The sequence below is a fragment of the Crocodylus porosus genome, unplaced genomic scaffold (genome assembly GCF_001723895.1).
Source record: "Crocodylus porosus isolate Cpor-Errol unplaced genomic scaffold, CroPor_comp1, whole genome shotgun sequence".
NCBI classification, from domain to species: domain Eukaryota; kingdom Metazoa; phylum Chordata; order Crocodylia; family Crocodylidae; genus Crocodylus; species Crocodylus porosus.
Window position 1 is genome coordinate 4,464,310 of NW_017728933.1, and position 27,791 is coordinate 4,492,100.

A 27,791-nucleotide genomic window follows, 5' to 3' on the forward strand; every position below is an offset into this window, starting at 1 on the left:
CTGCAGCGTCCCATAGGCTGGCAGGGCCCTGCTGCATGCACTGATGTCATTAATGAGGTCGGCAAGTGACATCGTTACCCTTGATTTGCCCCCCAAGCAGTTGGGAGAGGCAGGGGCTCAGTCTTCTGGTATTTCCACCAGTGGCGATAGCCTCAGCTTTCCTGTCTGCTCCCATGCCTTTAGCCTGACCTTCTTTTCATGGTGCTGAATGGCTGTCATGGGGCCCCCGAGGACAAGGTACCCAGCCCTGCTGCCTCTAGGGTGCCGGGGGGAGGATTTATATTATTCCATCTTTCCTGATGCCATCCTGGGGTCTCTGGCTCTGCAGATAGCGTGCCCCTTGCTCTTATGCCCCCGTGCTAATGCTGGAGGAGCTGCGCAGCAGGCCCAGGGGCGGGAGATGCAGGCAGCCGACGGGGTACGAGGGGAGCCGAGCCCGCCGGATTGTGCAACGCGCTCATGCGATCAAAGCCATGCAATGGCTGCGGGATACATGCACCGTACGCGATGTGGAAGCCCCGAGGCAGCCCTCGCAGCAAACACACAAGGCGGCGGTGGCAGGCAGGTGCCGAGAGCGGCCTCTCTCAGATGGAGAGGATGTGCTGCGTGGCTCCAGCTTTCTTCTGCTTTCAAGTCTGCCGGGAGAGGACGAGCTGACAGGGAAATCAGAAGGCAAATGGTGTTTATTATCCTCCCTCCCGTACATGACAAAGTGCGGCGCGAGCTTGCCTCCAAAGCACCGGCACTTCAAAGGGCTCGTTTTAATCCATTCCACCAGCGAGCGAGAGGAGAGCGGGGCTAGAAATTCACACAGGAGGCTTCAAAAGGGGCTTTCAAGAGCCTCGCTCGGAGAGAGAGGGTGAAGGATGAAGTTAAAAAACATTATTCTGAGGCAGAGATGGATTTGCCCTGACGCGCTAAAGGGGAAATGGGGCACCCAGGCCGGTTCCACCTGCGGCATGCAGATGAAAGAGCTGTCAAATGCACAACCCATCTGGCCTCGCAACACGCGCAGAACAAACCCAGCAGGGCCCAGTGGGAGATACCCGGCATCCGATTTTCCTCGGTGAATAATAATAATGATAATAATAAATCCACATTTATATTTTGGGTTTTTATTATGATCCCCAATGCCACAACAAGCAAGCAACCAATATAAACCTTGCAAAGAAGAACATGAAGAATCCCAGCACATACACATACACACGATATTGCTCCTTGCTAGTGAGGAAGCTGCTAAAACCAAGGTGCAAACACAACCCCGAAGAAGCGCCACCACCCCCAGCCCTGGCCCTCGCAGCCTTGAAATGCTACAGTACAAGGAAAAGGAGAAGCCTGGTCCGGGGTCTTTGACACCCGGGGCAGCCTGTCAGACAGCCCCGCTATAGAGCAGGGCCTGACACCCGCTGCTTTTAAAGCTGTGCATCCATCAGCTGATGCCAAGCCTGCTGCAAAGGGTGCAAAAAACTCCCCATCCTTTGAAGCACACGGCGCACGTGCAAACAGGCGGCATGTTGCTGAGGAAACCTACGGGGGGCTTTTTGAAGCAGCTCAGCATGCCAAATCGTATGTCCTGCTGCAGGCTGCGCGGCCACCCAGCCAGGTCTTGGCACTGGGATTTGGAGGTCAGAAGGGGGTCATAGCTGGGATGGGTGGGCACACATCTCCTGTTAGCCTGCAAGGCTTTCTGAGCACGGAGTGAGCTTTCTGCATGCCTCTGTGCTCCCTGAAAGCCAGAAGGGGCAGGAGCAGCTAGGAGAGGTAGAGGGATCCTGGGATACTGCTTGTAACCGAGGGAAAACAAGGAGGGGCGGGTTAGGTGTGCGCGAAGCTTGGACCGGTTTATCATCCAGCCGAAGTGTCCAGTAGCAAGCCAGGCTGCTTCCGGGATCCGGCTGCCCCCGTTCCACAGCTGCAGGGAGCAGCAGCAGTCCTGGGCCTGGGCACCTGTGCAGTCCAGGTAAATGCAGTGCTGCTCTTTGATCCCGGTGGATTGTGGGCTCCCGGCTGCCTGCGGCAGGCAGTTCCACAGGTTGTCGTGCTGGGTGAGCAAGGACTGTGCTTTTGTACTTCTGCCTTTGCCACGTCTGCGGGGCACACGGCACCCGCTCCTCCTTGTAGCAGGGAACAGGGAGAACAGACGTCCCTGATGGACCTTCTCCAGTCAGGTCGTTAGTGGAAGTACCTTTAATGCACCACTTGTCGTTTGCCTGCTTTGTCAGATAAAGAGCTCCGAGCGTGCGGTTTCTCTTGCTAGGGGCGTTTCTGCAGCCTAGTCGCTCCTGCTGCCTTTTGATGACCCCTCGCCTCTCCCATCTCTGCCGTATTTCCTCTGGGGCCCACACAGATGAGGCTCTGCAGCTGGGCTCTACTTTGCCATGCTCTCATACTTCCCCTGTTAGCCTCTATCTTGCACCTAGGAGTATCTTCACATCTTACTTGATTTTTTTTGTTTCTTACTGCCAGCCAAGTTCACACACACATTCACAGAAATTTAGGGCTGGAAGAGACCTCATGAGATCATCGGGTCCAGTTGCCCACAGATGTTTTACTTACCTAGTGTGCCATTGAAAACAACTGTGCTGGGCTATTTCTTACCAGCCCTTGGCTGGACGTGGTGAAGTCTTGTCCCTGAACGCACTTCCACCTGTCCTGCTAAGCAGCTTTACTGCAGTATGAGTAACGCCATTCTCACACTTAGCTAGCACCTCGGGAAAAGATTTGGATCCAAGCTTGGATGCTGTAAAAGCATCCCTAAGCGGGCTCAGGGATTTTCTGATCCCGCAGAACAGGAGTGGGCTTCGGCTGTCTCGAGCAACAAATCCCACTGAAACGAATCTCTCCCTTTGGGTTCAGTGTGATGGTGCGCCTCCGGGTTTCACCTTCTCACGCTGAAAACCTGATTGCAAACCTAGTGTAGGTCCTAGGAACTGTACATCCGACTGTGGATTTAAAAGATCGAGCAACTAGACAACTTTATGACAACGTTATTTCCTGCCACTGGAGAGGCTGCATGATACCACTAATTATAATAAGAATAATTAATCATTCTAATTATCAAATGCGGGTGGCTGTAGTTCACAGGGAATGTGACAGGGAATTTAAGTCATGTTGACTGCAGGGACCTGTTATTTCTCTCTTTTTAATCTTCTGCTATTTTTATTGCAATTTCAACTCACTGTGCTGACATAAAAGCCTTTAACAGTGGAGGAAGCCCTGATCTGGGGGCCCAATTTGCTACTGATTTATTGTACTGACTGGCTCTTGGATTCTTTCTCAAGCCACCCATGGTTGCAGAGGAAATCTCCCGGACCCAGCTCGGACAAGCGACCCGGGGGCAGACGGACACAATGCAGGCTTGCACTGCTCCAGACCAACCTGTTTCATCAGGCTTACAAAGGGAGCTAGCTAGGCTAATGACTGCTGAGTGCCATCTCTGAGCATCTTAACTTTGCACATGTATAGAGATCTCCAGCACTCTGACTTCTCTCCTCCTGTCCTGGAAGATGAGTCATTTCAATTAACTATACAGCCTTGGAAATGACTAGGCTACTTTAGCGCTCTTCCACATGATGCACTTTCAGATTGATTCCCATCCTTCTCTTGCTGTTTGCCCTAAGGGGATTTGGGTGTTTCTAGGCTGCCGGGAATCACCTCTGCCAGCTTGTGGGGGTCACGAGACTACACCGTGAAACCTGTCAGTGTTTCTCTTGTGGTGGGAAAGCTGGCTTATTGACCCCAGGTTGAAAATTGGAGCAGATTCCCTGCGGTGTTAAATGTCCGGCCTCATCCTGAGCCTAATGAAAAGCACGCTAATGACTGTTCTCAAGACCCTTCCCAAAGCTGCCCAAGGACCCTGCAGCACTCATCCTGGAGCTGGCAAAACCCTGGGCCTCGGACAACTTAGAGTTGAAATCGTTCTGGCTGAAGAGCTCATATGTTGCATTTCTGTAGCACCTTTCACCCAAACAGCTCAAGCACTATAATGAGTGCTAATTAAGTAGCCCTCACAACCTGTCTACTGGGAGCTGGTGAGGAGGGCGATGTTATTCCAGATGGGGAGACTGAAATATGTGAAGACAAGTGGCTTGCTAACCTGTAAGCAAAACCATGCCAGAGCTGAAATCGAACCCCTGGGTCCTGGCTCCCAAAGCCCTCCCTGCTTGCCAGGGAATGAACAATCAGCAAGTAAAATTAGAACAAGCAGCAAGGGAGCGGGCTTCAGGGAGGGAGCGTCAGAGAGGAGCATCGCGCGCTTTGTTTGCAGGAAAGCGCTTTGCGGCCTGCTCCCGTGGATGAGACTCGTGCCCTGATGACATGATAACGGGGAGAAGCTTAACCGAATCTGCTCACCCTGCTTCTAGAGGATGCCAAGTCTGTGCATGCAGTGAAATGAAAAGAGCACAGGTGGAGCTGCAACAAGCTAGCCAGGGGATCCAGGTGCACCGCTCAAGTTCCTGTGCCTGAATCATCTACTAGCCCAGAGGTGGGCAAAATGTGGCCCGCGGGCCAGATACGGCCCACCAGGCCATTCTATCTGGTGCGCAGGGCCCCTAAAAATTTAGAAAATTAATATTTGTCTGCCCTTGGCTGCCTCTCGAGCAGCCCTCGACAGCTTGCCAAAACTCAGTAAGTGGCCCTCCGCCCGAAATAATTGCCCGCCCCTGTGCTAGCGTGAGGCGAGCTCAGCTTCAGCTACTAAGGATAGCAGAGGATGCACTGCTTATTGCAGACTGGGAACGTCGCCTGCCTGAGATAAAGTTCCTACCTGGGGGAGAGTCTAGGGCCCCACAAATTCCCACGCTACCGTCTTGCAACAGATAAGACAGAGTGGGAGAAGGGGCATGGCCGTGAGGTCCTAGAGACGGGTCCCTGAGGCATGGGGAGCCTGCGTGACCTTGACTGCAAGACCTTGTGGGCTGGGCTTTGCATTTGTTGTAGGCTGGTACCGTGCCTGGCACGCTGGAGTCCTCCAGCAATACGCCTGAAGGAGAAGCCAGAGAGGAGAGTGCAGAGGGCGCAGTGGTTTTGGTGCTCGTGTTTGCGCAGGGGCTGAACGGGCCCTGAATCTCTCGCCACTTGCCTACCTGGCTTCAAGTGAACTCGGCTCCCACAGACAATGACTTCCTCCAGACTTTGACTCACTGCATGCAAAGAAAAAAAAAAGGAAGCCACTGCAAAACTGAGCTCTGCCTCCTACCTCTGCAGCAGGGGGCTTTGATCTGTATAGCTAAGGAGGGCGCTGATTGCCCAGGAGGCGCCAGGAGTGGAGCGAAATAAAATAGTTCACGGCAAAGCAGATCCGATGCAAATAAGCCTCAGCCGCCCCCACTGCCCTCCGCAGATGCAGGTGACGATGCAACGCTCTGAACGTTTTAAGCACCAGACCCTTCCCCTCCCCAGAGCAAAGTGTGATGAATCCAGACCCCTCCCTCTAGGAGATGTCTAGGAAGGGGGGAAACAAATGGGTAATTTGTGCCTTTCTGGGCTCAGGGTGGAGGATCTATGAACTACGATCACTGGGATGGCACGTGGACTCTGCCTGCTGTGAAAGGCCAGGTAGCACCTGAGCCGGCGAGGGAAGCCTGCCCTGATCTCGCCTTCCCCGCTTGCACGCCAGCCTTCCCCCGTCTTGTCTCCCGTCGCTGGATGTGGGAGTTTTACAAGCAAACGTTCAAATAATCTGGCCTCATCTCTCGGGTTTACGTGTGGCGAAGTGACGAGGCCGGAGGAGGGTTTGTCCAGGAGAGCGGCCAGGCTCCCAGGGTGGCTATCGTCGGGGCATTGATGCAACCTCACGAGCCGCGCTTGTCCCCGAAGGATTCGTCCCCTCTGCTCATGGCCACCGTGCGCGGCTCTGCCTCGTGGCTTCCTGAGCTGAAGCTGATTGGGGATGACAAGCCCTGATTATGCAAAGTACAAGAGGCTCCAAGTTGCGCGTTAATGATAGGCAAAGATTTCGGCCTGACTCACATCCTGCCGCTTGGTGCGTAATTAGGGACCTGCAGGAAACGAAAAAGGCCCTGCTAGCCCCCAAATAAAGGCTGCCTCCTGGCTGTAATTGCAGCCGCCCTCCTGCGCCAGCCCCCGTGCAGACCCACGGGGTCCACTGCACGCGTGTTCTTGGCAGCGGGCGAGCGCCCGCTGGGTGTCGGGTGCGAGCGGCCCGGGCCGGAGGGAGCCCGATGGCGGCAGGAGCCGGCGGGGAGGCTGCCGCAGCCTGGCAGCCAGGAGCCCAAAGAGCACGGGCCGCTTTTACAAGACTGTTTATGCTGCTTTTGGAGAGAAACCACCGTTACCCTGGCAACTGCCACATCACATGACAGCCGTCGTGTGGCTGGCCCTGATCTACAAAGCACCTTCCTTGCACGCAGAGCACATCCGCGCGCTTTGGGCCCAGCCCCTCCGAGCGGGCACCAGCACAGCTGGCTGGGCTGCACGGTCAGGAGAGTTGGCACCGCACGCGGGGACACCCTGGCATGAGGGGGCGCGATCGAAGCGGCGGGGATCGCCGGGCACGTTGGGTGGCAAAAAGGAAGGGGGAGGACGGGGGAGAAGGGAGCGCGGGCTGGCCTGCCCTGCGGGACACTGTCAGCCTGGGGTTTGGCTGGTTTCAGTCCCAGGGAGGGCAGTCGTTTGGGGAGTGAGCCGGGGCCTGGTGCGAGGACACCCTCAGCATCGCTGCCTCATTCGGATCAGCATCGTCTCCCCGGCGCCTACAAGACATCGGTGTCCCTCCGCCCCCCCACCGCCACTTGACAACATCCAGCCACCTCCTAATTAGAGCCCGCCAACTGTTTCAGCCTGGCAGGAGGGTTTATTTTTACTCCTTTCAGTCATCCGGCTGGTTCCTCGTTCTCGTCTGCTCAGACGGCGGTTGCGCCCAGGAGCGGGGCCTGGCTCTGAGGCCCGCTGGCAGGTCGGCGCCCAGCGTGATCTTGGCGAGCCTCCGTCATGGTACCCGCGAGCCCGCGGCTGGGTCTCCATTGCTGAGGGCTGAATGCCGCCGGCCGCCACGTGCCATGCGGGGAGCCTCCCGCCTTGCAAGCACGCCCTTCGTCGTGGCATATTGGGTGATGAGATTTCAAGCCGACTCCTCCTGGGGCAACGCATGCTGCGCGGAGGAGGGCTGGGGCGAGGCAGAGACTTTGCTTTGGTCCTTTGCCAGCGGTTCCGGGGGATGGACGGCCCGTCTGGAGCCGGCACAGCACAGCTTTTACCACGCCGGGGCACAGCCCACCATGTCCCTTGTTTTTCCAAGCACACCTGGCTCTGGCTGCCCCCAGAAATGCAGCATGGCTCTTGTTAGCATCAGCAGCTGCCGCTGCCATGGAGCGAGGCCAAGTATGCAGCTCTGCTCCCTCTACTGTGCCCTGAACATCAGGACTGAGCTCTCCTGCAGTCTCTCTGCCAGCTCCCCAGGCAGGGGGGCTCCGCCGGGACAAGCCCATCTCGTTGACTGACGTTCTTCAGCCAGGCTGGCAGCTGTCCTGCACCGGCTCCATCCCTCGTGGCCCCCGGGGCAAATGTCAAACAGAAGCCGGGCAAGAGCAATGAGTTGTGAACGGGCAGAAGCTGGAAAGGGCTTGGCATGGAGCAGCGTGGTTCTGAGCACCCCGACAGGAGGGACTGTGCCCCACGTGCATGGCACACGCAGGCCCTGGTGTTTCTGGTCCTGTACCGATAGCAACGGCCGTGTGACCACGTTGCCAGCAGGACCAGGTCCAGCCTGGCTGCGGGAAGGCTGGTCCTGCAGTTTGGTGCAAGACGGAGCACCTGAGGGACCGCAGCAGCCAACTGTGTGCCTCCCCGTGCGAACCCTGGGCAGCATCATATGGGGAGGGAACGGCTCTGCCAGGTGTAGGTGCCCCCTCTCTTTGTAGAGCAGCGTGTTTGAGAGTCCAGCTGGCCGGTTCGCAGACTGCTGATCCGTCAGATCTGGTATCTCGCATCTGGCTGTGAGCTACGCGCTCTGCTTCCAGCTATGCAGGTGCTTGGCATCCTTTCCTGACCCTGGCAGGACCCAACTGCTGCCCTGCTGTGGGCAACCAGACGCCCCTTATCCCCACTATCATAAAGTTGAGTAAAACAATCATCAAGGAATCGTGCTCGTTGTTGAATGTACGTTCAAGTTGAATGGGAAACCTGCGCTGACTTTCAGTAGCCCTTATTGTCCCCGTTAGCTGGACATCCCTTGGGGCTGTCCAATGGGGATGCCATTATACGCTGTTATAAATGCCTATATGCATGTGTACAATGAGACTATACTATGATTAACAGCACCCCAGGAATCTCCCTCCTTTTCAAGCCGGCTCCACAGCATTTAACTCGAGGCTCTTGACTGGGGAGGGATGTCCTGGCTGCACAAACACCATTTCCCTTGCTGGTCTAAATGTACCTGCTTCTAATGTTATCAGCGGCCCCTTCATTCCCAGGCCATGTAGGGTAGTGAGTCGGGCAGTGCTGACCTGACGTGATCCCTGTGCATAGCCCGCGTCCCTTGTGTGTGCCGGCAGTGCGGTCCAGCTTGTGCCACATATTGCTGCTTCAAGGATGTGGTGCACCCTCCGCTTGCTCCGCGGACGCAGGTTTCTCTCCTCCCCTGCCTGCGGGCATTATCTGTAGCTAGCGGCTCCAGCCCCTCCTTGGCCGTGCCTGGTATTTATTATTTCCTCCGTTCTTCCATTGCTAAATATAGCTGTGTATTCACAGAAGTAGGTAAAAGGTGAGAAGGGGCATATGGCTGTTTTCCTAAGTCCCCATTTATTAATATCATGGGGAGGCAGAGCTGGCTGACAGCCTGCCTTCCCAGCTGCGCCCACACTCCCTGCGTGGAGAACATGCTCTGCTCATCACTTTCTTCGGGGCTCTCGTGGGTTGATGGGGCACCTTGCTATTTCTGGCTAGGAGAGGGAAGGGGGTTATCCAGGAACTGCACAAACCCCTGTCTGAGAGATCCTCAGCGAAAGCAGAGGGCGAGTAGGGGGGCTCCTGGGGTCTCTTCTCCCCAGTGATACCAAGCAGGGTCAGATCTCGGGTCCTGGGGGCCCAGTCTTGTGCCCCTGACAGCAGCCGGTCCCCGAGAGCCTGCGGGGATAATTGGTGCCTCACTCAAGGACACTTCCTCATCTCTCCTAATTAGAGAGTGGCTTACACCTGGAAGCAGGAGGTTTGCTACTTCCCCAAAGCTCTTGCTGCCAGCAATTAGAAGAGGCTGTGCATGATGCCCTGGCCCTTTCGGAGCGGTGTTTGGGAAAGACTGCCCTCTCCCTTCTGCTCGTTGAGGGACCAGAGGCTAGACTGCCCGCAGAATTGAGTTACCGCCGGCCTTCTCTGGAGAAAAAGCCTGCGCCAACCCCTTGTGCCTGGGGTGGACCCAGCCGTTCATCCAGCTTAGGAGCCTGGTACAGGAGTGACTTCAAAAGGCAGCGCTTTGCCTTTCTTCAGCTGTCGCGTTGTGAGCACCGCGTTTGCACACAGCCGCTGACAGCCCATTAATTATTAGTTCAGGAAGTTTTCTTTTGATTGCAAGACAAATTAAATAGCTGGAGAAAGCAGGCAGCCTCACTCGAGGTGTTAATCCGTGAGAGAGTCGCGGCAACCAAAGAACACAAATAATTCATAACACCGACGAAAATCGGCGCCTTTCTTCCTGCGTTGCCGCTCCCCTTTGGCTCCCGCACGAGCGCTGGCTTGTCACATATCCCCGTGGTTAAGCTCGGAGGAGATCTCCAGCCATTAATTCTGGGATAGGTGCTTAGGGTCCCTCCGAAGAAATTGGATAAGGGACTGCAAAGCGAGGGGCTTTTCCCTCAGCTGGCACAGACGCCGGGACGCAGAACCGCACGTCTCTTGTTAGTGCTTCTTGTCATTGATCAAACGAGACAAAAAAATCAACCCGTGCAGCAAGTCTAATTACATTGCGTCAAGCAGGTGATCAAACAACAAGCAACTTTAATTACGAGCCTCAGAAGTGTGCTGGTGTGACACGGCACTCTGCCTCCCAAGGCAGGAATCCCTGGCCATGCTTCTGGGATAGGTAATGCTGCCTAGCGGGTCATGCCCTGGTGCGGACAGATCCATGCACCTGCGTGTACTGAGTCCTTGCAGGCAGGCCGTGCTTCCCTTAGTCACGTGTCACGAGCCACGGCCCCCGTGCCACCTCTGTGCAGTGATGCTGCAGCTTGTGGCCCACTAAGCCTCTTCTGCAAGTTCCCGGGGGTGGCACCTGTGAGCAGTGTCACAGAGTGGATGGAGCCCCCTGCTTGGGGGACAAGTACCCCCATTGCTTTGATTAAATTTGTGCAAAAGCCCCTTTCCACAGGGGGAAGTTCTGCTGGGACATCTCTGCCTGCCAGCCTTTGCTCTGGATTGGAAAAGTACCTGCCCTGGGTACGCCCCCCACACCCTCTTCCCTCTCTCCCCTGCACCCAGGGCCTTGTCTGATGGCCTGCAGTGCATCGACGTGAGAAACAAGTTTGGCCTTGAACGTGTCCCTGATGTGAACGTGCAGATTGGCACCCTCTCAAATTTAATGCCTCTTCTTAGCTGGCTTCTTTCTACCATTTGCCAAACCCTGGAATCAGCCCCGTCAAATTGATTTCCATTTAGCTGTTATCGTTCCTAAAACTGCTGAGAAGAATCATAGCCATATGGCACAGGGTATTTAAAATAAAGTCTCTTCTGACACAATTTACCATTCCCAAAGATGCTGAGCTGACACGCAGAGACGATACCGATCGCGGAAAGGGGAAGGTTTAGCACGGCAACGCCAGCAGAAAGGAGAGGGCCGATAAATAATAAATCTCTGTGAAGCAGCAGGAGACAAAATGACCATTGTCTGGGGTGGGCACCGGGCGAAAGAACTGAAGTGTGGAGACAAAGGAGCTTAAAATATTTAGACCCCGCGGTACCTCCCTCCTAAGCACTTGCGCTCGGCTGCATGGTTTGTGTTCAGCTGGCAAGAACAGGAGCTGTGTATTAATTCTTCAGCCCCCTGGAAGAAGAGCCCAGAAGATGAGGCAGTGTTTGCATCCCCGTGGGCCTCGGCTTTTGCACGTCTTGGGTGCACGTGCTGTTTTGCAGTAACGTTCCTCTGAGGCTGGTGGCTGGCTGGGAGCAGCGGGAGAGACAATGCCCAGGCTACTTTTTGCCTGATTCGTAACGGCAGAGATGCAGGGCTGCAGAATTGCTTAAGGAAGGGATATTTTTAAAATTCAGGTTAGAGCAGCCAAAGACTAGCAGATTCTGGGAAGAGAGAGATTCTTCCAGGCAGGGACTTAAAGTGGAATTAAGTGATTAGAAATAGCTAATTGCTTATGAACTCCCTTTATGACACCGGTGAGTGGAGGAAGTTAATAAAGCTACTGCTTACATTTGACCCACAAAGCCATAATGCAAAGTGCACCTGTGGCAAAAGTAGATGGAGGAAAGCTGGGACCTGCTTTTTCATGGCAGGAGCACTGCATTGGGTCGGAGCGTCTAAACAGTGAGGCTGTTTTCTTTGTTCTTGGGGTTCATTATCTGCCACGCGCCTTTCGGTGTAGATTAAAGACCTTGTAATTATCCACAGATGCTGTCACTGGGACATCTGCAATGATGCAGCTACTGAGACAGCATCTTCATGAGGATGATGCAGCCAGCTTTCCCCTGGCTCTCCGCGCCACGGCGGGGTCTAGAAAAAGCCCAAGTGGTCTCGGGGGAATAGGGTCCCAGCCTACTCGTGTGCATGTGTACAGGACCCGGCCTGCAGAGGCCTGCTCCTCTCTTGGGCCCTCTGGGCACTGTGGCAGGACAGGGCTTGCTGGTTCCACATTGCAGGCAGAGAACTTCAGGGTGCGATATTCAGAGAGAGGTTTGTTTTAATGGTGTGGAGGATCCCCGAAAGCCGGTGCCCATTAGGCATCTGACTGCCTCGGCCCCATACTGCCCCCGTGCATTGCTCACATTGCAGTCTCTGCCCCCACAGCCTGAAGGAAATGCGGGGCCATATTCTGCCCCAGAAAGCTGCGTGTTCATGCCCCTGAGGCAGCTCAGTCCTGCTGGGTGGGAGCCAGTCTCGCGAGTACCTGCCACTCTCTTTAGGGGCGATGTGAATCACGTGGCAGGCAGCAGGCGTATGGAGCATGGCTACGTGAAGGGTACAGCAATCTCTGTTTAGCCGGATGTCAAGGGTTCAAAAAAAGGCTGGTTGGGCAAGGCTTATTTAAGACCACTGCAGGGCTTTAGGGAGGCGGAGGAGTTACTGGGAATGCGCTTCTAGGAAAGGGGCTGCTTTGGTAATCTGTACGGCGGCACTGCATCACGGGCTCTATGAAATGTCCCCATGGTTAGGGGGGAAATGTGGATAATTATCTTTGCTTGACTAGAGCTGGGCTGGCCTGGGTAGAGCAAATCAGCTCTAGCCTGAGGTCCAGGCCAACTTTTTGTGCAGTAGGCTGCTCTGCAATGAATTTGCCCAGAGAGAAAAACAAACGAGACAAAGTGCTTTTTTATTTTGGTGTGGGCCTGGTTGAGACTCCCAGCAAATAATCTGCAGCTCATCAAGCCTCCGTGTTGCACTGTTATTAAGCTGCGAGCAGCGATCGCAGCCTGAATTACTTCCAGCGTGTGTTCTGTAGAAAAGGCAAATACGCTTGAAGTGTTATGGCTTGTGCTGACCCTTCCATCTCAGTAACACATGGATCTCTGGGTTGTGTTACCCATGGGATGCTGTACCCCCGGAGCAGCCCAGGCTGGCTTGCTGGCATCTCTCGCTCTTTGTAATGTTGGCTTCATCTGCCAGCAGCTGCTGTCACCCGTCTGGTTGGGGGTTTAATTTAAGAGAACAGACATATGACTCCTCACTGTATATCTAGGGGAAGAGAGGGCTGGTTTCCAGGTGTCTTTGAAGATCAAAGTGCTATTCAGCTGCAGAACACAAATTTGTGAATCTGTGAGGCTTTGCACCCAGAGAAACGGTTCTCAGCAGGAGCTGATAGATGGAGGTTCCTGGGTGGTCCTGCTCTGGGTGCTGTCAGGGCTGGTGCAGGCCATTCTCTTATGACAGGCCCCATGAGATGCTAAATGCTGATGCATTTTAATGCATTTCGTTACCGTGCAGCAGGGCTCACTCTCCTCTCTCTCACACCTGCTTTGTCTGCAACCGTTTATACCTGCCCGTGGCGTGGCTGGTATAATGGAGAGGAGAACCAGATTCACACCAGTATAATGGAGAGGAGAACCCGGCCTCACACAGCATGGTAGAGATACAGGGACAAGGAGGAGGAGAGGATCTGACAGTAAATCCTGGCTGGAGCTGGATTGTAACGACCTGCGGGCTGGAACACAAGTTGTAGCGAGGATGCTTTCAAGGATGATGCCAGAAAGCTCCACGTGCTTAGGGGATTTTGCAGTGGCTCCAAACACCCGCTGCCCCTCAAGCAGCAGCACAGAGCACACGGCACATCTAATAAAGATCCACGGTGTTGTAGCCCAAATGAAGTCCCTTTATTGTTGCACAGAGCCCTGTGCATGCAGTGCGGTGGCAGCGGATGAGAACCACAGCAAAGAGGGTGTGATTTGAAGCATTGCCCACACAGCAAAGAGAGCAGGCAGCACAGAGGGATGCATTTGGGTTTCCAGTCAAAGACCCTGGCAGCGGCATGGAAACAGTGGAAGGAAGAGTTGACCATGGGCACCGGGGTGGGCAAAATATGTCCCGGGGGCTATGCCAATCTACCCGGCCTGCGGGGCCCCAGAAAATGTAGAAAATTTAACATTTATTTGCTCCTGGCTGCCTGTCAAAGATGACAAGAGACAGGGGCAGTAGGATCCAGGGGAAGCCGGCAGCAAGACCCAGCAGGAAGGCCCCCCAGCTCCAGCTCCTAACCAGAAGCCCTTGCCTAACAGAGGCTTCTGGCCTTGGACTGTGGGGCTGTTCCTGCTTTTCTGCATCCGAGAGGGAAATGTGGCCCTCGACAGGTTGCGAAAACTTGTAAGTGGCCCTCTGCCCAAAATAATTGCCTGCCCCTGAACGTGCAGCTGACCACGTCCCTTTATCACTGTGTGGAGCTCTGTGCCTGAAACAGCCACGAGCATCAACATGTCTGTGGTCTCAGGTCAGTGCTCAGCACCACAGGAGAAGGGAAGGTAAATTTTGGGTGGAGTCCAGCTGTTTATATTGCAAAGTGAAGCACATCTGGATTTCAGGCTATTCCAGGGCCAGGCCAGACCCCTCCCCAGGTGCCTGGCACGGTGTTACAGAAGGAGCACCTGTGAGAGTCGGAACTGAGACTCCAGCTTGGAAGGTCCTTGGGGCCAGGTTCTTGCTATAGGGACAATGGGCAAATTTATGCACATGGGACAGGATTAGCTTCACACTAGGCTCGAATTTTAGGCTCCCTTGCTCAAGTCCAGATTATTTGCTTTCCTCTTTGGCTACCCAGTGACCTTGGTGTCAGCTGGAAGCCAGAACCTGTCCCCTTCTGTCTGGCAGGCTGCATGGGAAGTATTTCTAGCCTGTGAAGAGCCTGGGAGTGTGTCTTGTGTGACTCAGGGCCCAGACAGGGATGACATTTGCCTAGGCCTGGAAAATGCTCCCTGAGACTTCAGGGATGGTAGCTTTAGCTCTCTCAACCGGGGCCGTCACATCTGACTAATCCTCCTAAGCTCTTTTTCCGTCTCTGTCATCCTGCCTCTCCCTGAACTCGGATGTGCGCTCGCCATGCTGTCTGCCTGGATCTGCATCATGCTACCGAGTGTGCTTGTGCGGTGGACTATAATAGACAAGGAGAGAAAAAGGGGAAAAGCCTTCTGCTAACAGACTCCCCTAGTAAGAAGTGAGGCTGGCATTGATGCCGCAATTTCTTGCTGAGGGGGCATACAGCTGGCAATGACTTCTGCTGGGCACATGCAAAGAGAGCAATGCTGTCTCTGCAGCGGCTGCCCTAGGTGGAATTCAGCTCTGGACCATTTCTGCTGGATTGATGTGGGACAAGGAAAGGATGCTGCATTCCTCCTGTCCGTGTCTGAGATGGGCATTGAAATCTTCTCTCAAAATGCCCAGATTTCTCGTAGCAGCTTTGTGAGGACAATATAGAGAAAGGATACAGTGGAGTGTTTATGTGGCTGTCTCCTTCCAGCAGAGGTAGCAGACACCCTTTGCTGTGGGGTTTATTTATTTATTTTTGGCTCTAAATGGCTTGTCATCAAAAGCTTCCTAATTTCTGTAAGTGCCCAAGTTCACGTATGACTGGGTCTTCTCCACGCCTTAGTGACACGAAGGAGGCTTTGGTTCTGTTTATTCTCCTGCACCCTGTAATCTTGCTGTCCCTCACTCTTCCGCCGCTCTGACATCCTGTCTCTATTAAAAAGCAATCTGCCTCTGAGCTGCATCCATAGAGTTTGGGCACTGGGTCCTGTCTCCTCACTGTGCAGACGTAGCATAGGGATGCTGAGCCCTGGGCACAGGGACTAGGATGCCCTCTCATAGACCGGAGCCCATCACGTGGATGTAGTTTCACCTGCCTGTATCCGCAGCTGCCTGCTTTGCAGCATTAGGGAGACATGGCTTCTGCTGCTGTTGGTGCTGCAGCTATGGGGCCAGGGTTAAAATCAAATTGTATGCTGACTCCTGAAGCAGCACCCAGGGACACAGCAAGAAGCCCATGGACCTGGCGGCATCTTAATGAGAACAGAGCTGGTAGGAGAGACCCCAGGCTTGCTGCTTCAGGAGGTCGGAGCCAATTGGTGTCTCTGTGCTGCTGTTGCAAGCTGAGTGCGCGAGCCATTAGAAGTGAGGCTGGAGTGCTGGCCTGGGCAGAGACCGCTGTGGCTGTAGCAGGAGGGAAGCCCTGGCAGGAAGTACGAGACAGGGGAAAGCATGACCCAGGCCAGAAAGGGCAAAATGCAACCGTGCCTCCAAGACAAGGGCTTGCCTATGAGCAAGGGCTGGGTAAGACCCCTATATGCGACATGCCAGGCCACCCACTACTGCTGCTGGAGACAAGCATGAGCATAAGAGAGTGCCGAGACCATCCAGATTCACGCCAGCCAGGGTTATCCTTCATGGGAGGCCTTGGCCAGGCACAGCACTGGCTTCAGAGCAAGCTGGTTGTGCAAGCCACTCATCCTGCACCCCTCTGGGGAGAGAACAACCCTGCGATGGGGCCTTTCTTCCAGGGCTGCTTCTTGCTGCCTAGGCAGGGAAGGGGGAAGAGGATGCTGGAGCTGATGGGCAGCACCCAGTGCAAAGCAGCCCCAGCCCCGCTGGCTAATGCAGCAGGCACTGAGGTGGGCTGGGCTGGGCTGTGCTGGCTGACAGAAGTCCAGGCACGTATTTCCACCATGGGAACTGTCTTTTGAAGCTCCAGCAGACCCTGCTACAGCCTGCATTGGGCCCAGCTTGCTCCTTGCTACTAGCCAAGCCAAGAGATCAGAAGAGTGGCCTGTTTTATTTTTGGTCAATTTTTAAATATGCTTCTTGTGCAGAGGAAGGGCATTTCCTCTTCTCCAGCACTTCCCACCTAACCACCGCAGGTGTTCAGGAATGGTGCCTAATCAGCAAGGCAAGGGTTATTCACTGCTAAACGGGCCCAGCTGAAGAGTATCAGGTCTCACAAGCTGGTCTGGCCCCGGCAGCCCTGGGACCCGGCGTGCTCCAAGGAGAATCAAGCTCCTGCAGGTATTAGGGCTCCAGTGGATGGGGTCCCCGAGTTGCTCCCCAAGCTGCATTAGCCCAGGGACTGGCTTTCAGATGACTTTTGCAGCTGAGTCAGGGACCCAGCAGCACTTCTCGCTGGAGTGAGTGCATTGCCCCAGGTAGTATCAGTCTGGGAGGAAAATGCGTGGCTTAAATCTCCCTGGCATGTTTGCTACAGGATTGGGGGTCCAGCCCTTCTTGTGCTGTTGTATCCGTGTGGTGGACCCCCTTCCCCTGGGAGGGAGCATGCAGGGCCCAGCTGAGTATCCCCTTCCCCTATGCGTGTGACCACACCTGCCTGTTGCAATGCAGTGGGTACAACACCAGCACCTCATGCCTGGCTAACAAGTGGCACTGAGAGTTGTAGCAATCTCACTTGAGCCTCTCTCTGTCTGCAGCCCAGCAGGATCAATAGATTGGAAGCTGCTGCATAAGTGGAAAGCCGTGGGTTGTGTTGCCTCCTCCAGCAATCTGTAATTCCCACCCACCGGGGTCCTGTGCCCATCCTGGAGGGAGCACGGATCCTGGCCCTGGGCTGTTAACAGGTGTTATGCATACAGCTGCTTTGCCTGCTGCTCTGGAGGGCACGCTTAGACGTGGAAGGTGAGCTGAGATGAGTCCATGGAGCGCTATAGACCTAGGAGTAGGATCCTTCCTTAGTGATTTACGGGTCAGAGGAGAGTGGTCAGATTTGCTTTGCCTCCGTCTGTTGGACTTGGGGGAGAATTTTGTCTTGCATCTTTAGTCTGCTTTTGAGAGGATCTGCACCTGAATCTTTGGGCGCTTAGAAATGCCTGCTGGGCTTTTGGGAGCAGCTTACAAATGCAGGATTTCTTGCAGAATGCCAATGTGGAGTGAAGCTAGGATAGAGAGCAAAAGGTAGGAGCAGATCTTCAAGCCACAGCAACTAGCTAGTAGAGTAGAGCTGCCTGCCCACAATCCTTTCTCTGCCTACACTGTCTTGTAGTTTTTTATTTCCATGTTGGTTATTTCCCATCACAATCAATTAACTCACATAGGTCAGTGCTAGGGGAGCTGAATTAGTTCCCCAGCTTTTATTGCACATAGGTTTGTTATGGCTGACAAACAGAGTAGATGGCTCTTGGCAGGAGTTGGGATGTTTTGATCTGCACTTCATTTTTTTTAGTACACAGATTTTTATATCCTGCCCCTCAAGCTGCTTCTGTTGCTTTGCCTGAGCTCGTGCTCCTGCAAGCCTTGTTTTTCCCCATGCCTCTCTTAGCTCTCTGCTCAGAGTCTGATGTTTGCAGTCGCTTCCCTGATGAGGACAATATGTACAATAGCCTTAGCTTCCTGCTAACTCGGACACCCCTGAATTGCTATTTGTGAGGTTCCTTGCTGGAAATTGCAGGGAGCCCCAAAATATCAGAACTGCTGTTTGGGAACAACACAGCCTGTTTCCTTCCGCGTCTGACTTTTGAAATGCAGTGAAATGCCTTCAGAGAGTATGCAATATAGATGCCCTGCTTTGGTTTAAAGGAACATTTGTAAAGAGTTGATAAGGGGTAACAAATCGCTGTCAGGTGCTCTAAGCTGGGCACACAGGCGAATAGCCTGTGTTGCTTACATGATGGTTTGCACGTGGCATACAGACATGGACTGCAGCCTAGTTGAGATGGGAGGGGTATGTAGGTGTAATTAATGCACTCAAACTAATGAAACGGAGGTAGAAACCCAGAGATATAAAGAAGGGAAGCTAATGGGCTGTTCTTCCATGGAGCCAAGGGTCCCGATCCTGCCCATATGCAATGGAAGGGATGTTGCTGGTCCTGAGCAATGCTTGCCCCTTTGTGCGATGTGCCCTGAGGCATGAAAAGGTGGTGGAGACTGAACCTGGGGCCATGCATGTGGCCATGGTGTCCGGGAGGAGCTACTTCTGCATGTGTGGGCACTGTCAGACCCTCCTTGTGTGTCCAAAGACAAACTGTTTCTGTGAAAAAAGTCAGGAAGTTGCAGTTTGAGGCCTCTCTGCAGGCTGAGAGACCTCCCATGCTTCATCCTATCCGGAGTTGTCAGTGGTGATGGTGCTTGCTTGCCTTCCCAGTATAATCGTTGAGCAAAAGCCCCCAAGGCAGATTGAGACCCTGCTGTATCACAGGTAGTCATGTCATGGTCCCTGTCCTGGAGGTTGTCTGTAACCTAAAACAAGGCACAGCCAGTGAGAGTAACAAATGGTAGGAGGGCAGTGGGTAGCAAGGCAGTGGGAACAGGAATAAGCACCAACATTTACTTGAGGATGTTGGGATTTGCACGCAACAGTGGGACTGCCGTGTTTTGTGTTGACTCCCAAAAACATGCGAGAAGCTGCAGTTCCATTGACTTGTAATGAAAACGGTTCAGTTCACTTCGAAGTGTTAGTTTGCTATACCTTTTTCGAAATGTTTCTAGCTAATCATTCCTATTTTTTTTTTCCTTAATTCTCTGCTTTATTTGCATGGCTGTAAGCAGATGAAGTCATCTGACATCGACCAGGAACTCTTCACTGAAAGCTATTGCAAAGTCTGCAGTGCTCAGCTGATATCCGAATCTCAGCGGGTGGCTCATTATGAGGTAAAGTCATTTTTGAGACTCGGATTTGGGAACGCGGTTTCACAAAGGTTGTGCTGTGTTTGCTGGAGGTCCTCCCCTCTGATGTCATGTCACTATGATTTAGTGCCGGTCCAGAAACCTGGAGTCTGCCCTTCAAAACCTGCAGCATCTTCCTTAGACAAGAGCAAAAATGGTCCCTGAGCCCCATGCATTCAATAGTAGGACCGGGTTAAATGCCAGCAAACCTTCCCCTTGCTTTTGTTTCTCATTGGCATTTAAGGATTTCTGGCAATGCTGCTGCAATATTTGGGGCATTTGTTTTCCTGCTTGGATTGACTGTGGTGGTACTATGTGAAAAAACGATCCTTTGTAGGATATTGAAGGAATCCTTGATAATGAGGCAGTGCACAAAAGGAGGCGCGTTTGCAGATAACTTGGTCACTGATCACCCAGGAGTTCACGGTAGAACACGCGAATGAGAACGTAAAAGCAGCGCACCGGTGCAGTTTAAACGTGGACAAATTCATTATTGTTATGCCGTTCTCTAACTTGGCGCTCAGTTTTTCCATAGGGCCCGTGTTATGAAGCCTGCTGTATCTCTCGCCGCTGTCCAGCTTTGAAGTCAGTTGTGCAGACCATAGAAAAACTAGTTTTAAAAGCAAGGTAGGTGGGGCAGGGGCTCAGTTAAGAGTTGAATTAATTCAACGCAAGTTTTTAGATAAAACGTGGTGCAGTATCCATTGCTGAGCAGAAACTGCTAATTGTGCAGAGAATAGATTAGTATTTGTTGAATGTATTTAAGCACTTAAGAGGTAGGCAAGCTATAAACAATTAGGAAGGATATATCATTAGAGACATGTTAGAACAGCAATTAACAGCACTGCACATCTTCCCAACAAAATGAAATGCATTCCTGTTAGAGGGGAGGGAGTCCCCGAGGGACACCCCATCCTGTTATGCTGGCAAAGGGAAAAGACCCTTGTGTCCACACCGGGACGCGTGCTGTTCAGGCAATAAGAAGACAACAGTCCTGGAGTTGCTTTGGAAACAGCAGAAGGTGATCGGAAAGGTGAGGCGGCTTGGTGGCTTGGCTAAGTGTAGCCGGGGTGAGAAATGAAAGCTGGACTCGGATGGGAATAGGGAAAGGAAAGAGTGCGCACTGCAGAGCTTGGATTATAAAGGGACCTTGGTGACATGCCCTCTCTTATCAGCAGCTGGCTATGCTTGTATAGGAAGGGGAGAGGGAGATATAACTTTACTGAAAACCTCCAGGGGGAAAAGAAATGATTTCTGCCAGGAGCTTGTGAGTGGTTGGGTTTTAACGACTTGGAGAGGGAGAAAACTCGGCTGACGCCATCAGAACTTGTGTCAGTGCCCACAGATCATGGCTTTCCCACGGACTGCTTGGTTGGCCTGAACCTCGGCTCCCATTGGCGCGAGTCTTTCTCTTGCCATGGGTAGGAATGAGAGAGAGAGCGAATTGTCCTACGGTTGCCAGTGGAAACATAGCAGAGGTACGTGATGTGCAAGGACATCACATTGCATTAATAAATCATGACGACAATAGCATGCAGTTATTTATAAGGCACTTCTCATGCCCTGAGGAACTTGCCGAACCAGTCTTGCCCGGTAAACTCGGAGCGAAGCAGAGATCCCCAGCAGCTGCTGCGAAGAGGAAGGCAGCAGTGCTAAGTCGCGGAAGTGCTGGGAAAGGGAACCAAATCTCAGGCTAGACACGAGTCCGAGTGCCGAATATCGGGGCTGCTGCCTGCGTACCCACCTCCCCTCCTTCCAACCGCAGGTGCGAGCCGCGTTGTTAATTCAGACCAGATGTTCTGGAAATGGGGAAAACAACCTGGTTTTGCGTCGTGTATTTCTGGTGCGATGTGTCGTGCCGGCTTGCCGTACCCTGAGAATCCCCAGCAGGCACCGCAGGTGGCAGCCCGGCACGTCCATTATGTAACCGTGCCTGCTGGGTTATACAACACAGTGGAAACTGGAAGGGCCGGGCAAAACGGGCCCCCTGCTTCTTGACGTTTGTGGGCAGACACTGCGCTTGGTGCCCTCCTCCTGGTGGAGCCAGGCTGGGGCATCACCTGCGAGACGCGAGGGTTGCGTTGGAGCAGTGAGCTTCCCTCGCTCCCATGGCAGGGCCGCAACATCATCTTCCTCCCCATCCCTTTCAGGGCTTGCTCCCTTTCTCTGGGAGCCGGTATCCAGGTCGTAGCCATATCGCTCTAGTGGCAAAACCAGTTGGGCCTCCTGGTAGAAGTGATGGTTTTCTCTTTGTGGCATTGACTCGGGTAGCTCTTGAGCAGACTCCAGGTCGAACTTTGCGGGGAAGTTTTCCAAAGAATTGATGTGCAGCAGAGAAACATCGCTTCCCATCTAAATGTGAATGGAAAATCTTTCTGCTGCTGTTGTCTCCTCCTCCCTGATATGAATTGGATATGGTTTCCCAAGACAGGGCTAAATCATTTGTACTGAATAATTTATTCAATGAACTTAGCCTCTTTTTCTACGTGGGCATTGACTGAGCAGCTTTTGATTTTTTTCCCCAGATCTATTAATCACTAAAAAAATATTGGGCGGTAATTTCTGCAAATAATTCTGGCTTTCTGCAGCTGGTCCCCACTCCATTCATTCTGAATATCAGAGTTCGGGGCTGTGACAAGTAGTTTCGGTTGGATGCTTGCATCAGGAAGGGTTTCTGTGGCCTGGCTGGATGAGCCACTCTGGCTGGCAGGGAGGTATTTGCTTTTACACTTTCAAAACTCACTTCATGCGATGAGTGAGCGTCCCCTGTGGCGGCAGGTGAGAGAACAAAGGGCAGCAGTCTCCAGTTGCAGCGAGAGAAATTAAGGTTGGATATCAAGGAAAAACTTTCTCACCAGGAGGGTGAAGCACTGGAACGGGTTATCCAGAGAGGTGGTGGCATCTCCATCCTTGGAAGTTTTTAAGGTCTGGCTTGACAAAGCCCTGGCTGGGATGCTGTTGCTGGGGCTGAGTTTTTCTTGGAGCAGGGGGTTGGACTAGACGTGACCTCCTGAGGTCCCTTCCACCCTCATTTTTTATGAGTCGCTAGTATATTTATACAGCAAGTGGCCAAAGTGAGTGTCCCCCACTCCTGGGGCTGTGGACTCTAGAAACTGCTGCCCCAAAAAATGACTTCTCATCATCATTTAAAGTTCTCTGCTTCCTATTAGTAATAAATCAAGGCGGTGACAGTATGACATTTGAGTCAAAAGTATGTGTTTTCCTGGGGCACTCCCAACTGGGAACCAAATTTTGAATTCTCCTGCCAGAAATGCTGCACGTAAAAGTTTGGTTTTCTTCCGCCATCAACTATGGCTTGATTTTTGGCGTTTCAGGTTTACAAAGCCCGCAACAATTAATTTCATGCCATCTGTTCTGAATAAACTACGTATTGGCATTTCATTTCAAAATGTTGCATCAAAGCGAATCAACCTGTAAACCAGTGTCTGTCTAATTGTTTTGAAGCTTCACAAAGGACATGAGTGACATCAGGCGTTTCAACAACTTTTGTGGTGGGAGGACATTGAGAAGGCCCTTGCCCCCTTGCTTTCAAGTGTTCCTGGTGTTTTTTGAGCCACATGCTGTGGGTGGCAGGGTTGTCCATGGTATTTCAGGAATAACTGGGGCAAACACTTGGATGGGACGGCTTGCATAGGGAAGCTTTTGTAAAGATGTAACCTCTTCATCTAGATGGAGATGTTTCCATGGGCAGACAACTTGGGCTCTGAGATTAAAGCCTACAGCCCTAGGGCCATGTGCTGAAACCTCAGCTCCAGTGTGCATGTAAAATAAGACATTTCTCCAGACAAACTGCAGGGAAATGGCATATGAAACGAGGAGCTTTTTATTTTGCCAAAGCTGAATAGCCCGTTTCAATCAGAAAGAGTTATTGCTGATGTCTCGGGAAGGAGCAGAATGACTTTTTTTTAGCGCTTCTTTGCCAGGAATGAAAAATAATTTGTTGACAGTTGTGCAAATAATAAGTAGCATTATCTCCAAGGGCAAGTGGAGTGGGAAAATGACAAAAGGATCGGTGGGTTTGCCACGTAGCTTCACTTCCAGCCCGACACGCAACAAAACCCTGTCCTTCTTTCACGTCTGTCTCGTACAACTCTCTCCCTCAGCCTGTCCGTGTCTCTGATGCATGGTTATTGAGCCTCTGCTCTCATCCACGGGAAAATCCACAGTGCCTCCCCATATAACATCCCTGTTTTCTGGGATGAAGCGATTGAATTCAGGATGCGGTTTGTGAGAGCCAATATGTGCACCTGGATGCAAGGTTGTTATTTCCAGTGCGCTGGCATCTACAGAAATGTAAAAAAGCCCCCGCAAGCTCCTCAGGCATAGTTGTCGACTGGCATGTGAGGCTGCTTTATAGGTAACAGTAGTTATCTTGCACACAAGCACAAAACGAGAGCCATCTGAGCTGCTGGTGCTGAGAAAGGCGGTGTGTTTACATGCCATGGTCGTAACCTGGGGGAGAGGAGGGGAAGTTTGGGTGGGCAATTGCCCTGCAATATTTATCAGAGAAATCCATACTCCTCCCATTTCTAGGCTTTGTGATAGGGTCTGCCACTGGAATGAAGTATCCAAATATTGATGCCTAATAAATTCCCTGCTAGGTAACAGCACGGTACACTGCTTTATCTGCTGAGAGTGCTGCATTCGTATTGGCTTTGCTGTTCCCCCCACCTCTCTCCCCCTGGGAGAAAGGCAATGATTGGGTGATGGGATGAAGAAACACCAAAAAGGACAAAGCAGTACAGTCACTGCAGGCATTTGCTGGCTGCGTACGGCATGAGGTGACACGAGAGGCAAAGCACAAAGGGAAATACAGAGCCGGATTCGTGGAGGAGGGAGGGAGGAGTGGTGGCGGAGGCGAACGCCCTGCCCTCCCCCAGAAGTCGTGAGAGTCAGGTGCGATCTGCAGGGGCGGGGATCAAACGAGTGTGTCAGACGGGCTGGCTCTGTCGTGTGTGGAGTTCAATCCGGCCTGCCTGACCGTCTGGACGCGCGCCCGGTCCCGCGTCCCACTGGTCTCTCGGGTGTGCAGGGAGAGGTCTGAGCGTCCCCCTGGGGCAGCCCCCTCCTGCTCTCAAGGAGACTTGGAAAGGGAGCAGTCGGTGAAGTAGCTGGGCTTTCAGTAGCTTCTTCCGAGGGCACCTCGCTCCCCTGGCTCGCAGCTGGGCAGCTGCTCAAAGCAAATGACCTTCTGCTCTGGGCCTGACGGCACAGAAAACTCCATGTCCTACGTGCATCCCTTTGCGATGACAGGTCTCGGGGTGGGACCCGCGCAGGAGCAGGTGACCTGAGCCTCTGCCCTGCCTGCGCCCCAGGGAGCTGCTCCAGCAGCAAGGACCCAGATCAGCCCTGCGCTGCACCACCCATAGATCGCCTCAGGCTCTCGCAGCACCACTGCATCATTAAACTGGTCAGAGGGACAAAAATTCGTTGCGGGCGAGTCTGGGGAGAAGCCGCCTGATGTATGAGCTGTGTTACAGCCACGCACCCCTCTTCTCCTCTCACTGTGATATGCCCCGAGGATGCTGCTGTGCAACAGGGGGTGAGGACAAAAAGAGATAATGGAGGGATAACTGGAGCCCGTGGCTTGTCAGAGCACCCAAGCCAGCTCAGGGGCGGGTGGGAAGGCCCAGCCTGAGCCTGGCGACCAGGCGTGGTGTCAGCACAAACAGTCTGTCTAGATGGAGGTTTCCTGGCCTGCTCCCCGCTCGGCTGCAGCCCAGAGCAGCTGGGGCTCTCCGAGGCGCTCCATCTCTGCAGGACTTCCAGCCCAGCTCCGAGGCAGGTGACCCCGGGGCTAGCCGAGCAAACCTCCGGACATCTTGGAGGGTGTTCAGTCACTGGAGTGACCTTGAAATCCATAGTCTACAGCTGGTCTCTTCCCTTCGGTCTATCTGCAGCTTCTCTCCCCTCCTGCTTGCTGTCGATCCCTTCTGGCTCTTGACGCTTCCACCCGCCGTGCAGCCCTTCCTCCCAGCCGACTCCGTGCTGAGTTGCAGGAGCATCTTTGGGGCAGTGGGGAGGAGGTCTGTGCTGTAAATTTAAAATCCCTTTTCTTGAGTTCCCAGCTCTGTGCACAGGGGCACGCAGCCATTACAAAGACGTTCGCATTTACTTTGGCATTTCTCCTTGAAAAATCCCGCAGTAAAATTACCAGACATACAAAGTTGCCTTTAGACTTCACACTGAGCTGCATATTCATTAGCGCATTCGCTCGGGATGCTGCCACGACCCTTTTCCTCCTCGTAATCTTTATGGCTTCAGGTGCTTGCATAATATTTTACTTTGTGATTTAGACTAAAGGGTAAGTTGGAGCTTTACAACGCGAGGCCAAGCCAGCGCAGTTTGCAAGTGCTATTCCTGGCTCCCCTTGCCAGCGAAGCAATGAATAATCCAGTGTTTGCTCTGGAGAGGGAAATGCAGGGGGAGGGGAGGGACGCAAGTTAATTAAAATTCTAATGCTGAATAAACTCAGGAGAACAAATAAAGTGTCATGCCCTTTGGCTGGGTCTCCCAGAGCTGGAGCACGCCCTGAAATGTCTTGAACTGTCATAGACAAGTGCTTCTGGTGAACAGTATTGACAGCCTCATCGATACTCTTTGTCTGTGGCCGGCCTGCATGGTCCTCAAGTTGATCTGCTGCCAGTTGCACTGTCCATGTGCAGGGAGTTTGGCTTGAAAGATCTCTTGTCGGCAGGAATAATAAGCATTGTTTGCTATCGGCACATTAGTGCCTTAAAGATCAGAATGCATGTGCTCAGAAAAGCAATCCCGGATTTGAAATATTAATGCAGCAGAAGAGCATATCCTCTCCCTAGTAAAATGAATGCGGTGCTGGAAGATTCTTCCGTGTCAAAGGAGAGCTCCCAAGTGAGGAGCTGCAGGCTTGAGGATGCACCTGCAAAGTCATTTTTCTCCCTCCACCTGCCTCTTCCCCCCGGTGCCTTGCCTTCCAGTCTGCCGAAGGGAAGATGCAGCCATTTAACGAACCCTGCTTCTCCAGCCTGCCGTGGGCTCACTTCTTTCGGACGTCTTTTCCCACGTGCTGTCCAAGCAGCCGTTTTTCACTGGCTGATTAAGTTTTTGCCGGTGTGGCTGTGCCAGGCAGGCCTCTTCTCGCACAGTCCACTTGGGCTTTTAGCTTTCCTTTCTTAGGGGAGGATTTATAGCGATGCAGCAAAGATTGGGGCAACTTTGATCCACAGGAGGGATAAATTATGGATGGTCTAGAGGAGAGGAATGGCACGGCTGAGAGGGGTAGATGACAGAGTAAGGTCTGGTATTCTCTGAGCCAGTAGCAGCTGATGTGGGAATATTGGTATCTATCCGTTCACATGTGGGACCTGTTGTCCCTTCTATGTTCACTGCTATTTGCCTGCATAATTTGTCTTTGCTTTAGCGAGAGGCAAAAGCTGTAGGGTCGGATGCCCCTGAACGTGCATGCCCTGCGCTGTCCTCTTCTGGACTGGCTACAAGGGGCTTGCAGTGGTGGCCCCGAGGCCAGTGAGTTGTACCGGGCTGCTGGTGTCTCTCCATAGGGTGAACCCTAGCAGCAAGTCCTGGGTCTGGGAAGGAGAAAGCAAACTTCTGGATATGGCAAAAGCTAGTTTTTGTGTTGCTGCTCGCGCGAGGAGAAAGCTGCTTCAGTGTCTGTGTGTTTCCGTGTGCGTGCACGTGCACAGACTGAGAATTTATCTTAAGACTCAATTCTTCTGGCATGGTTTAACAGCTGCCAGTAAAATGTGCCTAGGTAAATATGGCCATGCGTGTTGTTGTAAAGAAATAGAATAGCCCTGCTGGTTTTTTGCTAACATGGCTACAGCTGTATTTTCCATTTTCTGCATGGAGTACGTCGAGTCACTGGTGTGGTGTTAACGACTGGTTCCCTTTGCTCTTTAGAAAACGGCTTTAGATGAAACTGGCTCTTTATGAGGCTACGCGTCGCCACGTTGTTGTCGACCTTAATGGCCTAGTGTTATTTTTAATGCACTTAGAGTGCTAAAATCTATGGCTAAAGAGGCAGCAACAGCGAGATAGATAGTGTCCGATTTCATTCAGTTCCAGGCCTGGGCTCCCCTCAAATAGTGTCATGCTTCTGGCTGAAAACGCTGAAGTGCTAGACACGTCTTTCAGAAAACCAGTGAAAGGCATCAAGGAAGAGGCCCGGAAGTTCACGTTCCGCTGATGTTAGCACTGACTGATAAGCCTTGAGCTTTCCCTTGGGGTTGAGGTCCCAGATGTTGGCAGAAAGCAGCATTGGCTACTGTCTGGCAGGGTGACCAGGCCCAGCCACACTGCGTGCATGGGTGTTACGTTGAAGCAGAAGCAGCACTAACACACTTGATATGTTTGCCACAAATCAGCATTAAAGGTCAAATAAAACCAGCAAGGCCCTGCCAATGTTAATTTTTTTCCATCGCATTTTTTGATAGAGAGGTGCACACGGATGTATGCACACAGTACGCATGGGCAGCTATAGCTGCGTTAACTCTTCTGATTTGCA

General features: G+C 52.8%; 1 protein-coding gene across 3 annotated transcripts in view; it reads left to right on the plus strand.

Annotated features, from left to right (window-relative positions):
- The window catches only part of ZMAT4 (zinc finger matrin-type 4), a 104,830-nt gene that overhangs the window by 5,417 nt on the left and 71,622 nt on the right, over positions 1-27,791 (plus strand). Inside the window, exons 1-2 of one of the 3 annotated variants that reach the window (XM_019546066.1) lie at positions 16,517-16,782; positions 19,151-19,252. In XM_019546066.1, coding sequence (XP_019401611.1) covers positions 19,151-19,252 — 102 coding nt within the window. In that variant the 5' untranslated portion in view covers positions 16,517-16,782. Of the gene's footprint in view, positions 1-16,516; positions 16,783-19,147; positions 19,253-27,791 lie in introns of those variants that run through there. The other 2 variants (XM_019546064.1, XM_019546063.1) reach the window with 2 other exon arrangements.